The sequence below is a fragment of the Nanorana parkeri genome, unplaced genomic scaffold (genome assembly GCF_000935625.1).
Source record: "Nanorana parkeri isolate BGI_ZX_2015 unplaced genomic scaffold, ASM93562v1 scaffold12, whole genome shotgun sequence".
Taxonomy (NCBI): domain Eukaryota; kingdom Metazoa; phylum Chordata; class Amphibia; order Anura; family Dicroglossidae; genus Nanorana; species Nanorana parkeri.
The window spans coordinates 1,427,805-1,444,472 of NW_017306280.1; the positions used below are offsets into that span (position 1 = coordinate 1,427,805).

Genomic DNA, 16,668 nt, shown 5'->3' on the forward strand with positions numbered 1-16,668 from the left:
TAGTCCTAGCACATCCCATTGGCCCATCATGTCTGTTTTGTGTTCTACTATTTTGCCCATGTTTATGGAAATGTCATCTGTGTTTTCTTGTTTTTTGTACATTTGTAACCTCAAAAATGTTAATGTAATAAAAATGTATTGAATGAAAATGATTCCGCCCAACTCTTGACTGTAAGCAGCCGTTACTTAATTTCTAACATTATATTAACTCCTAAAACCCTGTATGTACCTTCTTAGGGCAGAGGCCTCACAGTTCCACACTAAAATATGCATTCCGGAAAGAAATGGATAGGCATAAGAGGCTGTTGGATTTCTAATTTCCCAGTTTAGGTGTCCTTTAAGGCTACAACCTGTGGGGTAGTAATAACAAAGGGCTCGCTATAGAATATACTTGTGCTGCAAATTCCTCTTGGTATTATTTCCAACCACAGAATCACTGAGACTTGTCCGGAAAATCTTATTTTAATAAATGTGCCACTTTCTGAGCCAAAACTATGCAAATGCTGTTTCTAAAATGCAAATTTGAATGTGTGTTTTTGTTGTAAAGTAAATAACCTAACAATATGCATGAAGGAAAGACCATTGCCAGGCGGTGTGTCTCTTTATGAATCTTGATTTACTGCAAAGCACACGGTCCAGAACAGCAATTTCATCTTGTAGATTTTTTTTCATTTGCAATAGCTCACTTGATCATTCTTTGATTTAACCCGGTCATTTCCAGCCCAGGATTTGTCCCACGCTTTTACTTACATTAGGTAGCGAGCAAACATTTTATTGGACCCAAAAATTGTATGGTCTCATTTGAAATTCCTTATCCTTAGTTTGATACTGATTTTAAATATTCTATCCAATGGTTTATTTGCCAAATATTGGCTATTTCTAGTGATACCTTCTGCCTTAGAAACATTTGATATCTGAGAGTTCAGCCCCTGTTGTCCAAATCTCTCCTTTCACTCTGCTTCTGCTAGTGCAGTAAATAAGTGATGTCTGGAACTGGAGATATATAGAGAGGCTCATTGAGGATCTAAAGCAGGGATGTCCAAACTGCGGCCCTCCAGCTGTGGTGGAACTACAAATCCCATGCGGCTTTGCAAGATTCTCACAGCCACAGACATGAATCCCGGAGAGAAATGCTTCATGGGATTTGTAGTTTCACCACAGCTGGAGGGCTGGAGTTTGGACATCCCTGATTTAAAGGTTCTGCAGCAAAGAGCAGATGGCTTTGCCAGGAGGTTATTAAGGAAGGTTAAAGTGACATTGGCCAAATTATATAGGAAGAATGTCCTAAAATTGACACCATAGGCCTTGCTGTCATCTACAATCTGATTTGTATATTCCCTAAAGAGTTGGGGAGAATTCTCTTTGCATTTTGTCCTGCTCTGTATGAGAGGAAATCTCTCCAATGTAAGTGGTAAGACCTCTCTTAGAGACTTATTACCAATACAGTTGTCCCCTCCGGAAGATTTACCTTAGATTTTTGCTCCAGTGACAACTGTGAAATTTTACAGGTCTATTCACTAAAGGGTGAAGAGTTTGGAGGAGGCAGGAGAAGTGAACAATCTAGGCCAAATAAGCTGATTTGGAAAAATTCTCCAATTCAGCTCACTTTCAAGTTCAGCTATTTTCTCCTAGATTGTTCACTTCTCCTGCTTTCTCTAAACTTCGCACCCTTTTGGGAATAGACCTGTTGGATAGACCTGTCACTTTCAGTCTTGGTAACAATGGTCACAAGGCAAATAAGAAAGGGTGAATCTCCCCAGAGGACAGCAATAAAAACCCGACAGGATCTGAACCCTCCACACTCTATCCAGAACCAAGACAAAATACTTGACTTTGGATATACTTTAAAGTGATACTAAAGTTAAATGGTTTTTAAGCTATTTAAAATGCTGCTTAAATAACTTAACAATGGATTCTGTTTTAAATGTTTAAAAGTTTTAGCTTCCTGCAGAATCAGTTGGTCCCCTGAGCACTGGCCCTGGTATCCTATGTAAGGGTGGCTCCTCCTTTCCCTTGCAGGGTCCTCTGGAGCCGCCATTGTCTGTGCTAGTAAGCTGTGTTTGTCTCCACAAAAACACAGACACAGCAAGGCGAGACACTCAACTCCTCCCTGTTCTCCCCTACTCCCTTCTCCAAGCTAGTAGATGAATGACTCCTGGAGACTCTGCTCTTCCTTGTGATCTTGTACTGGACAAGAAGTACAGGGAAGTTCAGCTGAGAGAGTTTGAGCTGTTTGGAAACATGACGGTCAGTGCTTGAGCAAAAATGTAAAGAAATACTTTGCTGGATGATGTATATATGTTTGATCTAGGTTCATTATTATTTTATTTTATTAAAATGATATAACCTTCAGAAAACATATTGAAATTCATATTTCTAAAGGTATGTATGCTAGTATAGTATGCTGTTAGACTGAGCATATGATTATATACAAATGAATGGAGGTTGCTGTCACTGAAAACTGCCTTTGTAAACCATATGTAGATAACAAGTATATGCCACGTTCTTAACCAGTCTGAATTGCACCCCAGGGGGTGCTTCTGATGGCAACTGAACTTGCACGCAAAGCTTGCCTTCCTGTGAACATCAAGCTTGGTTTAACGAACCGTGATTCTACTGCCATTTACTAACAAGTGCGTGGTGGATTATTGCGTATTGCAGTAACAAATGCGGAGGTGTCGAGGTGTTAGTTGTCCTTGAAGACTGGTTGAAGAAATACCCTTCTTTCTTATTAGCTTACTGTATGCCTTTATTTTGATGTCCTTTACATTTAAGGTTTACTGTTCTTTAGACCCTTGGTTCTCAACTGGTGGGTCGTGACCCAAAAGTGGGTCGCGATCTCGTGTTCAGTGGGTCACTTCAGCCTCCCCCCAGAGCAGCACTGTCAGTTCTCATGCCATGCAGCCATTTGAATATGCTGCCCAGAGCTGAGTGTCAGCTTGAGGTGGGATAGGATGGGGCTAGGGCCGCAAGGGAGCTCCATCCATACGTGCATTACTTATAGCTCCCTCATGTGTGGAGATACCTGGACCGGAGTAACGTCACATTCTGGCTCCTGGCACCTCTACAGGGTGCGCAAGGGAGCTGTACAAGCAATGAACATATGGATGAAGCTCCGTCACAGCACATTAGCCCACATTGGCTGAGGATCCACTCCAGTTCTCGTAAGGTAAGGAGACTGGGAGGATCTTAAAAACAAAATTGTATGTCAGTGTTTTTGAGGGCCTATTCACACTAAACGCACAGTCGCATAATCACCTCCACTACGCGTTCTGGTGTTGGAGGTATGTTGCATTGCTATTTATTTGAATGGTACCCCAAACGCACCTCCCACGCACAGTTCGATTGCCAGCAGTACCGCAATGCCGTGCATTCCATTGCAGTGTGACTTGTGTCACGACTTAATGACCAAGGACAAATGTGGGTCCTGTGGTTACACAGGTTGAGAACCAGTGCTTTAGACCATGATTCTAATGAAGTTTCTGAATTTTGTTTTTCTGTCTTTAGGGACATTTGCATTGGACAAATAATACGATTGTTCACAGTTTGTTTCCCCACATGTCTAGCAGACTACAAGAACCTATTGTATGTAAAATGTCTTTTCCTTGACTTCCTCCCAGATATGTTACTTGATCTCAGCGACCTTCTTCAGGTATGGTATACACTTCCAACAGTCTGCTTTGTGTTAACCAGCTTTATCACTGCCAGCTGAGTGTTGTCGGGAATAATGGTTTTTATTGTCCGGATGCTTGACTGTTTCAAGAACGCGGCACCTGCAATGGTTTGACTCCTGATACTTGCATGGACAGAGATAAGCACCTTGCACGTACAGCTCTGTTTTTAAACTCTCTTTGGGATGCCTGCCAGTACAAGTAGATGTTAGGAATCAAGATGCGGTTTATATGTCTGCTTTTACTGGCAGTTTCTTGATCCATGTCTCTAGTTCTCAAGTGGGAATTCCAGCTTATAAAGTGGTTACAAACAATGTAAACATCCCTGAGCTATCTTTTTGTAATAAAAAAGAAATTTTAATGGAATATTAGGTGAGTTACACACTAGAGATGTATGAGTTCCGGTTATCTGCTCCCTCTGTGAAAGCAGGGAGGGGCAGTTATCAGAACAGCTATGATTCATGACATGCTGGGTTCAGGCTACCAACCCACTTTTAACATAAACACTTTTTGAACTGAGATGGGGTTGGATCATTTGGAAATAGTAATAGCGCAAAAACCTGAATCATGATCAAAACATACTTGTAGAAGAGATTTAAAGCAGATATGTCTGTTCCTTCCCCCTTCATAATTGGCCTAATTCGCCAGCAGTAAAGAAAAGGTACATATGGTAACAAATAAAGTTGCCAACATTTACATGCCTCTTTTACTTTGGTTGTCTCCAGCAGTGCCAAAGCGTGGGGGGATGTGCCCCAGGTGCCGCTTTAGGAGGGGTGCCACTGGGTGTTTGGATGGAGAACGTCCCCCTTGGACGGACGAGGGAGCAACTCTGAGCCTTTGCCTCACTCTGCCTATACAGTGACAGAATGTCTAGCTTCCCTACTGGTCCCTGATCCATCCTGCCCCTGCTCCAAAACCACCTCCATTATCAAAAAATGTAATTGGTAGCTGACTATTTTTTATCCTTTGTGCCAGCCCACCAACAACACCAACACCAGATCTTGCGCATGTGCTGTAGAAGATCAGTTTGTTGTTGCATCGTGCAAAAAATGAAAAGCCTTTATCCTGAGAACGTGTGGGATTTTACAAAGGGATTTTCCTTGCATTTCATACTCGAAAACTCGCTGGAAGCACTAGTGATGTAGACTTCCCTGGGGGCAGCTGTGGGGCCCTGAATTTCTTCCTGTTCTGTCCTGTTGACTTCCTGTTGGGTCTCGCACAGGATTTGATGCAATACTCTAAAAAATAAAATAAAAGCAAAAACCTTTCTCCACTCCTAACAAAAACAAAAAAGTCTGGCTGCTGCTCCACTTTAAAGTGATATTAAAATTAAAAAAACGTTTTTGAGCTATTTCAAATGCTGATTAAATTATTTGCAATGGATTTTGATCCTTGAGAGTGTCAAGGGCTGTGGAGAGACAAAGGAGACATTCTAGGTGTAGGTTGTTCCTTGGTACTGAAGACTTTCTTTTCTTTTGTGATCCTCAGCTGAGAGTTTGTAAATAAATATGGATATTTGGGCCTTGATTTTCTCTCCTGTTTTGTGATGCTCAACATCCCTTTTCTAAGTTAATAGATGTATAGCTGCAGGAGACTGCTCTGTTACTTGTAGTGGACAGGAAGTTCAGGGAAGCACAGCTGAAAAGAGTTGGAGCCAAATATTTGGAAACATAATGAGGGGGATACATCAAAATCTGGAGCAGCTGTGCATGACAACCAATCGTCTTCTCTCTTCAGTTTATTGAATTGAGATTTTAAAATAATAGAGAGAAGCTGATTGGTTGCCATGCACGGCTACTCTAGATTTTGTCTGCTCCAGTTTTGATGACTAAGTGCAGTGTAAGGACAGACTTTGTTACTGAAAGCAACCACCCATGCTTCGTCCTGAAAGGAGTGATGATCACATATTGACGTTTGAGCTCCGCACTGTCTAGAGAGTATTGTGAGCTCTGGTGGGATTGAGGACGCCATCCCGGAGGTTTTTTCATGATGGTCAGGACTCACAGATGGTGGGTTGCATAGTGCTAGACGTCATTCAGCCTGGAAGAGAAAAGCGACTAGGTGCATTGAGGGCAGTGCCAGAGAGCAGGTGAGTATTGCAGCCAGAGCTGCTTTTTTATTTTTAAGAATGCTGAGCTGCTTATTTTTCAACTTAAAATAAAAGGTAACTTTTGAGCAGAACAAACAATCTTCGTAGCCTCTGATATTTCATTACAAAAAGCGCATTCTGTGGTCAGGTGCGCATGGAAAAGTCTGCAAGCGAGGTTTTGATTCATCACTCTACAAACATGAGCTGCATAGTCATTATTACCCAGACAAAATGGTCCTATTCTCTGCTTATTATTTTAACCGTCTAAACATGTTTCCAGTAAAGGCGCAGGGGAAACCTGCAAGAAAACACATCTCGCAGCCTGTTATCTCAGTGTTGCTTTCACTGGAATACTTCAAGCAGGATGATTTAGGGATTAGTGCTGGTTCACATTTAATATTGTGCCCCAGCTGTTCACAGAGTAATATAGCTCCTATTACGTGGTTAGTACTATTTGTAACAGATTTTTTTTTTTTTTAAATCAAATATTTTTTATTGATTTTAACAGAACATGACATTTTTGCTATGACAGTGGGTACAAGTGATTACAGCGTACAGCACGTGATGCAGGGGAGTACAGAATATATTGGGGAGGCACAGCTCTAGAGTTAAACAAAATGACAATTATCGCTGGTGTAATAGGTTCGCCCGTCGAGACGATCGAGGTAGTGATAGGGTCCACCCGAATACTGAGGGTCCCGGTAAACATACAGGATTAAATAGGGGGAATTGTTCCCACGTAAGATCTGCATAACAGGACCGCCAATTGTGCTGTGAGAGAGCGTACTAAACCCCTGCAAACATCAACCGTGAAATAGCACGCCCAAGAAGGGCAGTTGGAGAGAGACAGATAAAGAGAAAGAAAGGAGAGAGAAAAGGGAGGATTGGGGTGGGAAGGGAGAGGGGAGGAGAGAAGGCTTACCGGGGTCGGTTCAGTCCTGGGCATGCATGGAGGATTTTCATTGTTGAAGCGTAGTTTTTAAAGTGGTAGCAGACTACTGTCAAATGACTGTGACTGGAGGTATTGGATCCATGGTTGCCACGTCTGTAACAGATTTTTAAGATAGATACCCACTTTGTTGGTCTCTATCCTTTTGTGGTAGGTGCTGTTTGCAGATGATTTTTAGATGTCTACTTTGTTGGTCTCTTTTTTTTCTTTTTCATTATGTCACTGTTTTTACTGAACACATCTGCATACGATTTTAGAACCCTTTCAGACCGGTCGTCCGATTTTGGCCCATCAGGCAGTTTTCCAGGCAGAGCAGATCAGAAGCCCAATGTTGGTCTATTGGCAACCGGCTCTAAACGGACTTATGTCTATTTACATCTGCTTACCCCCGGCTCTGGAAAACCAGAGTTCCGTTTTGGCGGACCTGATTGTGATGGATCCGAGGACACATTTCCGTTTACATCCAACTCCCCATAGACCTTACATGGGTCCAGTTAGTTCATGTTTTTCCTCCATTACATCCGCTTACCCCCGGCTCTGGAAAACCAGAGTTCCATTTTGGCGGACCTGATTGTGATGGATCCGAGGACACATTCCATTTACATCCAACTCCCCATAGACCTTACATGGGTCCAGTTAGTTCATGTTTTTCCTCCATTACATCCGCTTACCCCCGACTCCGTCCAGGTCCAGAAAACCAGAGTTCCATTTTGGCGGACCTGATTGTGATGGATCCGAGGACACATTCCATTTACATCCAACTCCCCATAGACCTTACATGGGTCCAGTTAGTTCATGTTTTTCCTCCATTACATCCGCTTACCCCCGACTCCGTCCAGGTCCAGAAAACCAGAGTTCCATTTTGGCCGGCCTGATTGTGATGGATCCGAGGACACATTTCCGTTTCCATCCAACTCCCCATAGACCTAAAATAGGTCCGGTTAGTTCACGTTTTTCCTTCATTCCATCTGCTTATCCCCGGCTCCGTCCAGGTCCAGAAAACCAGAGTTCCTATTTGGCGGACCTGATTGTGATGGATCGAAGAACACATGTCTGTTTACATCTAACTTCCCATAGACCTGACATGGGTCCGGTTAGTTCAGGTTTTTCCTCCATTCCTGAATCATATAGCTTATGATTAAGCTTAAACGGTGAACCGTGTGTGACTCGTAAGATGCAGACCATTATATAAATAGATCCTGAAGTGTTTTGAATGATACATCAAATATTTGCACGGAGGCCAGAATCTAAGAATGTATGATTCTGGATAATTGTTCTCACCCTAAAGAACTGTTTTTTGCTTAGGTTCCTTTAATGTGAGCTTAGAGCTATGGAACTTTTATAGAGGAGTTAAACACAAAATCAAAAATCTACAACAGATCCATATAGGATGTGTTAAAATGCAGAGTATAACCATTTATCGATGTCCTTCATAAGCGAGGGAAAAGAGCGTTTCCCTTGCTTCAGCATATCACACATGGCAAGACCACCCTGTCGTTGGCATAATTTATTATTAGACTACTTAGCCAGCTCTAAATACAACATACAGCTGCGTTGCTGGCCAAGTGCAAGGGGAGCTAGTATAGTCGGCCTCGAACTTTCTATTAACTGCTTAATAGCAGCTGAATTATAGTTACATCTTCATAAGATGCCGGATGCAATTCTGGGGTAACTTTTTTTGAAAACCTGTTGAAAGAAACCTAGAAATGAAGTACCTGGCAACTAGTCCTAGTCGAGGATCATTTTTCAAAAGTAAGTTTATACTTGAAAACAGGATGTGGGCCACCTCCCTCTGAGAAGCTGTTTACCTCGGGACACTTTTCAGAGGGTGGTCCGGAGCAGGAGACCTTATTGTGAGGGGAAAACATGTCATTGGACTCTGTGTCCTGTAGTGACGAAACGGATGGCTGGAGTAATCACACTATGAAATGACAGCTAGGGAACTAACACTCTGTTAGATTAGCAATAGAATATCTGTAAAAAATAAGTCAAGACAACTGGACTTGCTGTATTTTTCTATAAGACGTTTCACTGGACATCCAACCAGCTTTCTCAATTCAGAATTATTCACAGACATTAGCAATAGAAGCTTTCCAAGTCCTCACTTTGAACCCCCTTCCCCACTCTTCCCCTAATGCCCCCCACATACCATGTCCCCCCACAAAAAAGTCTTCAGGCCAGTCACCCCTGACACACTGGGCCCTCTTTATCTTCGCCTCTTCTTTTGCGCAGGCTGCTCTAAAATGATGCAGGGAGTTTTGCTGGCATGATGATGTCAGAGTAGTTCTCTACATCTTTATACTGTGGGCATCAGGGTGACAGGTCCATGATGCTCTGTACTCCGGGAAGTGGGCTCAATTATGTTGGGCATCATTCAACTTGGAAAAGGATCAGTGCTGGACTGCAGAACCTCTGCGGGTTACAGGGCCGGAGTGGAGGTGAGTACTACAGTGAGAGCTTGATATTTGTTTTTGGAATTCCTGAGCTATTAAAATAAAGTAGACTTAGGTGTTGATGACAGGTATACAATACTTTAATATGTTAATAGGGTAGAGTTGGAAACGTATGTGCAGACATCTTATTTCAAAAGTCCCTCAACTATGTATGCAAAGAGTGGATAGCAGCCACATTCAAACGAAATGTTTTTTTTGTTTGCTAGACGCATTCTTTAAATAAATCCCACATGAGAGAATTGAATTAGGCACAGAGTAATGTACAGGGGTAATGTAGCCTATAGCATCACATTTACTAAAATCCGATTAGTGAGAGATGAAATCTGATTGCTATATGTTAGTTTGCTTTGCACATGGTGTCTGGCTGCACAACCTAATTAAAAACGTATTTAGCGAACAAGCATTATACGTCTAGAGTTTTAAATGAAGCGGCAAAATCCTTACTGGTCTCAGAAAAAAAGGCCAAAAAACCCAGCAAAGGATTGGCTTTCCCTCTGGTGTCCTTTCCATCTCAGAGTAAAAATAATTGCTGTACCATGCCCTTGCAGCCCTGCCCAGATCGTCCATTGCATGCATATTGTGGAGCAGCTGCTACATTTTATTTCAGTCTCCCCAGCTGTCCTGGTAAATGGCATCCCCCTGAGCTCTATTTATTGCTGCCCGGCTTTTTTCTGACAAGTGAAAAGGAACTGCTGGAATGGCAAACGTTTAATGAATTTTTACCTCTAAAATAATTAACATTCCATTAAACTCAACTAGGCATTTTTTGACAGGGCCACAGGTCTTCTTTATTACAATCTATGTGATCTATGTTCACAAACAGTCCCTGCATGTTGAAACCTTTGTATAACGTATTATAAATAAAAAGAACAATAAGTCTAGTCAACTACAAGATAGAATAATTATGTAATATAAATTGTCATCAACCAAACAGAGCCAAGAACTAGACTTTTCAGAAGGCGGTCAGCAATGGCAGCCTACGTATTTCTGTTACTACTGAACTCCAGACAGATATAAAAGACGCAAATGCAGCTCTGTATTAATGAATACATTATTGGATGTATTTATTAAAATGAAAGTAGTGTAAGTACCTGCGTTTGACCTGGTGTTAGCCTTTTGCAGTCTCATGTACAGCAGAGCTCAGAGAGGGAGAAGCAGCACACAGGGCCAGTAAGTTGTGCTGTAGTGCTTATGTGCCAACAAGGCACATGTTGAGAGTAGTAGAGAGTAGAATGAAAAAGAGATGAGCTCATCAGTCTGCCGTTTTTCCTTTCGCTGCCCTGTCACAGGCTCAGGGAAGGACAAAACCTTTAAATGTTGCCTAATGTAGAGTTCTGAAGGGTACAACTTTTTAGCCTTTTTGGACGCTCCTCAATCAGGGGGACAATCCCCAGTACATTATTAATGGTGTGTGCCAAACACTTTTTTTCCCTCTCTGCAGTGCCTGCTGGCTCCACATTGCTCTGCGCCACTTCCCCCAAACTTCTAGTTAGAGGAGGACAGGCATTGCGGACACAGTGATTGCCAAGGAGCATGGGCACTGGATGACACGGGGTGAAATTCGCACAATGGGTGCCCCTTTCTGGCCGGTATCCCTCGATCAGGTGATGGAAGGAGCCGGTCAGTAAATTTTCCTAGGACCAGAGCTGACAGCCTTAGGGCTGCCGCCTCTGTTCGGGTACTTCGCTGTCGGAATACAAAAAAAATACACCAGCAGATAGCAGGGGAAGCAATAGCCAGCCTGCTATTGGCTATTTCAAATTCAAATTGCAGGCTTGCTATTACACCAGCCCACTGCATGCTGTCAATCAGCAGAGGAGTGGACCTAACGGAGAACTTTCTCCTTCAGGTCCTCTTCTGTTGAATGACAGCAGGCAGTGGGTGCAGTAGCCAGCTTTCTATTGGCTATTGCAATTTGAAATAGCCAATAGCAGGCTGGCTATTGCTCCCAGCCACTGCAACAGTGGAGCAAAACTAAAAGAGAACTTTCTCCTTCAGATCCGCGCCTCTGCTGATTGACTAATGCTATGCTGCTATTGGTTAATGTAAATTGAAATAGCCAATAGCAGGCTGTCTATTGCAGTGCCTGCTGTTTACATTCAACTGCTGGCTGTGGAATCCTGCCGCCTGCAGATGAAGGGGGTGTGGCGTGGCCAATATCAGGTGACTGCTTGCTGTTTACATGCAGCTGCTTGCAAACAGTATCGGTACCTGTTATAGGCCTGAAAGGTGGCCAGTAATCTGTATCGGTTCTGGAAAATTGATATCCATTCACCCCTAGGAGGGAGAAGAAGATTGACTTTCCACTCTAGGCAATGTATGCTTGCCGGGACCGCACATGCAAGAGTGAATCCATGGGACATTTGTAAGGAGAAGGAGACACCCAAAAGCAGGACAGCGGTGCTGGTGCTGAGGAGACACGCTGAAAAAGGCTGCAAAGAAGGAGATTTATATATCAAGGCATTACACAAGGTTGATTTTTACCACAGAGCAAAAAGAAAAGAAAACTTTAATATCACTTTAACTGCACAGACAGAAATTGGTCTTCTGCCCTTCTAGACAGGACTGTGCTGTGTCCAGAGCTGTGTATATCTCAGAACTGAACGGAGAGAAGTACATATCTGGCAGGTTAACCTTTCATTCCCAGATGTGGCGGTATCCCAGTGGAATGGGAGGGGGAACCGGTTCTGGTGATTGGAGTGGGGTTTACCAGAAAAGGGTGAGTATTTACTGCCTTCTTTTATGAATAAGAGGGGTTTAAAGAAAATAGTGACAAGGTTACCTACATTTGAATTGTCCACCTTCCACCTTCCTCCTCTTTCTTCGCTGCCCACAATGGCTTACAATAACACTCAGCTCATAAATCCAACAATGATTCATGATATACAGTATCTCCTATGCAGCAATTGTAATATTGTGCCTTATATAAAAGTACTACAGTATTGAAGTACCTCCAATAGTCTTCCTTATAATGCATACATAATACATTCAGTGTTTCAGGGCAGACCATATTATCCTTCTGGGCAGCAACAAGTTGCATCACCTCCAGCTAAGCATTTAACATAAGAGGCTCCTTTGCTTCTGTGTTCCACTGTAATTTACAAAAAAGTTCCTGGAAAAGCAATTTCGGATGTGTGGTGCTTCAGTTTCACGGTCATTGTGGATCAACAGCTACTCACTTGACACTAGCTGCATTACTGCTGAAGAGCAATCATTATGTAGCTTGCATAGACTGGGGTACTTCACTGTAAAGGTGGTCAGACTTGGAACTGTCTGTCAAAGCCGGTGGTAATGGGCAACAGTATAATTACATTTAAATATGAATTGGACACCTTTTCTTACGAAGAACTGCATCTGTAATTACAACAGGTGGAATTCATTTTAGGGCCTTTGTTGACAGACTTTGGCCCTGCGTCGATGGCATCAGCTTGCCATGAGCCTGAGATCTTTCTGAGATTATTCAGAATTTACTGACAGGCATTTTGCCTGCATTTGATCTCTTTCTGAACTGCATTTGACCTTCTACAAGCAGAATTTGCATTCCCATAGACTTGTATGGCAATGCAAAACTTTCTTGAAGCAAACAAAAGCCCATCCACCAGGGCATTAAGAGTGTATGATCCAGGTAATTACAGGCAGTCCCCGAGGTACGAACATCCGACTTACATACAACCCCTACTTGCAAGCGGAGGCTGTTACTATACAGCAGGGGGTCCCAGACTGCAGCCAAAGTGTATGGCGTGGCATTTCTGTAGTTGTAATGCTCCTGCCGATGAGAAGTGCCCGCCTTTTTGGGTCTGGTTCGTAGTACTGTACGTACATTACAGGAAGTTGGCGCTTGTTAGACATGCAGAAGAGGGGTCCCCGCCTCTTCTTCCGGGTCACTGTGAGGTTTTTACTGCTGTCTGTATCCTCATTAGAAAGATTTAATCTCACTTCCTGTCCTTGAGACAACAGGAAGTGAGAGGAAATCTACCCCTAGGAAGGGAAATGCACTCCTGTGTTCATGGGAAAAAGGTGTCTCCAATGAAGCTTTATCACCAATCCTTGTTTCCACGACAACCCAAAATTTTCAAAATCCAATTGTCACAGGGACAGTAAGTGAGGTGAAATCTTCTGAACAGGGGCACAGACAGCAAAACAAACTTTACAGGGGTTAAGCCTTCCCTATGCTATCCAAAACTAAAAACATTTTTGTGGCTGGAGTTGCACTCAAAAAATGAGCCTGTTCCAACTTACATACACATTCAACTTAAGAACAAACCTACAGAACGTATCTTGTTCGTAACCCGGGGATTGCCTGTACTCAAACTGAATTATTTTAATGGTCAAGTTAAGCCAGAAAGGTATTTTTCCTTCTGCCGTGAGGATACCTTGGCAGCTAAATTACTGTTTGCATTCTTTTGGGGAACCATTGCTTTCTAAAAAATAAAATGGGCCCTAGTTTAAGGAAGGACAGGTCTAAAGTTGCACTAAGGATGCTTCTGACCTGGACAGTGCGATGACATAGCGACGCAGAGGCCGCATTATTCAGCCACTTGTGTTGGCACATGGCAAGGTAAAGGGACACCAGTGAAGTTGACATTTATGAAGGGTAGAAATAAAGTCCTGGAGAATCACCTAGTAAATGGCACACACACAGAATACACACAGAATACACATAGTGAACCAGCTGCCAGTATATCCGCATAGTAAAATAAATAACCTTCCTGGCTTATCAATGTCAGTTGGAGTTCTTAAGCTGTAAAGCTAGACATAGATATAAGATCATATACGGTACTTCAAGCACAAGCTGACTGCTAGATGGTTTATTTATATTTTTTAACAGATAGTTCCAAAGATAAGCAGGCTTAGATTGCCTGAGCATGCATGTTTAAAGGATAACAGTACTTTTATAACATTGTCTTTTTATATATGCACAGGGACACCGAGAAATTTCACATAAATAAACTCTTAACTTTGCCTTTCCTAGTGCTTTAGAGCTGTCGTCACAGGCTTATATCACTGTAAACATTGCTTTGTTTACTTTCATCCTATCTGCACCGCACAATAGAGCACTAAGCCTAAAGTAGCGTATACACGGTTAGAAATTTGTAGGAACGTTGTACACAACTTTGTTCGTCATAGCGAGCGAAACCAGCATTATTTAAAAGGTATTTTCTGCTCGAAGCTATCATCACTGATTGTTTCGGGGTAATACCATTGTTTGAGATTTAAACGTTCGATTGAGGGACACAAAGGAAGTGATGTAATGAGAGAGATAAAGTTTTGTTTTGCACACGTGCATTGCAAATTCCCCAAAATATTTTCGATTGTGAATGATCCAAACCCAAAATACACGTTTAGAATTGAGTTTAAGAGAAATTTTAATCACGCTCCTACGAAATTCCCCGTTCCTATTGTTTTCGTCTGTCAGTTACACTGTATTAATTAATAGCTATTCAAGTGAAAGTTCCACAAATGGCTTTTTCCTCACAAAATTCTAACCGTGTACCCTACTTAGGGGCTGATTCACAACATGTTCCGGATCATGTCCAGACCAGAACAGTTTGTTCCCAGACCAAAAAAAAAAAGCATCACAATGTATCCCTATGGTATTTCTGGGCTCTGTTCTCACAAGCGCAGTCCGTTCTGGGCCAGACCAAAAAAATACTACTTGTGTCATATTCTCTGGTCTGGAAAGCACTGGAACGCATGGAAATGCATGCAAACACACTGGAACTCACTAGACTGCACCTGAAAGCCCATTATAAGCTTTAAAAAAACCCTGCAGCTCCAGAACTCGGCAATATCGCAGCAAAACGCAAATCACCTTGTTCCAGATCTGGTCCTGAAAATGGTGTGAGCCTGGCCTAATAACAGGACTGAGAAAATGAGAGGCTTCAGGGCTTTTCACACCTTCATTGGGCTGCATTTCTCAACACTGTCCCAACGCAAATGCAAGGCATATATACTTGTCTTTAATTGTGCTAGTTCACAATAAAAAATTGTTGTTGTTCAGCACGCTGTGATGTGTGAGAGTCCAATAAAACGATTTTGATTCCTACTGTGGGGGGAAAAAGCACCCAAGCGCAGTGCATTGTGTTAAATATTTGTGCTGCAGTGGACAAAAAAAATTCAACAAATCACTGATAAAAATGTAAATGCACATTATCCCTTCTGGATGTGCAATCTGCTTTCTACAATTGGCTGTCTAGATTCACTTGGGATATGAAGGGAAGGACAGTACTTAGCTAAGCTTATCCAGGGGTGATCTGATTCTAGCAGTTAGTGTTTCATTCTCTAGTGATTACATGAGTGCAGTGGAGAGTAGAAATCCGTTTCTGGTTACTGTTTCTTAAAACATTAAATCCAACAGTTAGCCGTCCTCTACAAAATTAAACCTCCAGGCCCCAGCTATTTCATACCCAACTACCATCAGCAGGAATTGGTTTTATTTACTTTCATAATACCGTATTTTCAGAAATATAAATGTGCAGATATGCTATAACAGTACTTTTTTAGTGCAAAGCTGAATCCTGGTCTTCCACCTTCCTTCCTGTCCAGATGAAAGTCTGGTCTGTGGGTTGCCTCCTATAGTTTGACTACAGGGGTGTATGTCACAAAGTCCTTCCCCACCCTTTCCTAACAGCTTGAAGTGACGTAGTACCCTGTCCACCTCCAATCTCCTCCCTCCATAACATCCAGCTTTCCACCTTGGTCCTGCTTGGGATGCATGGTATGTGGGAGATGGGGTCTTACACCCTTAGTGAAAGCCTAACGCAACATTTGTCTCACTTTTATTTTATGAAAAAGGGGAAAAACATCCAAGGGTAGTGCAGGTGCATTAGCAGCTACTTTATGTGTGCGTTGGAGTGCCATTTAAATGAATAGCAGTGCATAGCACATAGTACTGTGTGTTGCTTTAAGACTTGTATTTTACGGCATGCTACAACAACACACAAGTGTGAAGCCGGCCTAAATTTGACTGGAATTCTACTTTAAAAATCCCAAAAATAAATAATAAATAAAAATATTTTTAATGGAAGAAGGGGTTTGATAGAGAACAGATTCAATTTAATATAGTGTTCAAAGGAAATAAAAAGTGTTCTATTTATGAAGTGGCACAACTGCTTCTCGGTGCTGACAATTATAGAAGTTATGTCCTCTGTAAACCTGCGCGGCGTTGACAGTTGGCTTTGTGCTGTACGCGTTGGTTAGTTTTAGACCATAAAGAGTCGGATGACACGGGACAATGGAATTGAAGTAGAAGTCATGAAATGTATTTAGAGAATGTAGATATGTACCAATAATATCCTACTTATGTTATGTTTATTCTGTCTTACTTTGACAACAAAGCCCAGAGAAATGGTTTAGAATATCGCATGTGGTCTCTATTGTCTACTTTTTTGTCCCCTTTTTTGTTTTTTAAAATAATAAAAAAAAAACAACATTCTGACAATATAATCTTATTTTGATCACAGTGCAGCATGTAAACATAGTACATCTGTGATGTCCAGTATGAAG

General features: G+C 42.1%; 1 protein-coding gene across 1 annotated transcript in view; it reads left to right on the forward strand.

Annotated features, from left to right (window-relative positions):
* The window catches only part of BRF1 (BRF1, RNA polymerase III transcription initiation factor 90 kDa subunit), a 295,119-nt gene that overhangs the window by 93,612 nt on the left and 184,839 nt on the right, over positions 1 to 16,668 (forward strand). Inside the window, exon 4 of the mRNA XM_018556478.1 lies at positions 3,621 to 3,652. Within this exon, the coding sequence (XP_018411980.1) occupies positions 3,621 to 3,652 (32 nt within the window). The remainder of the gene's footprint in view (positions 1 to 3,620; positions 3,653 to 16,668) is intronic.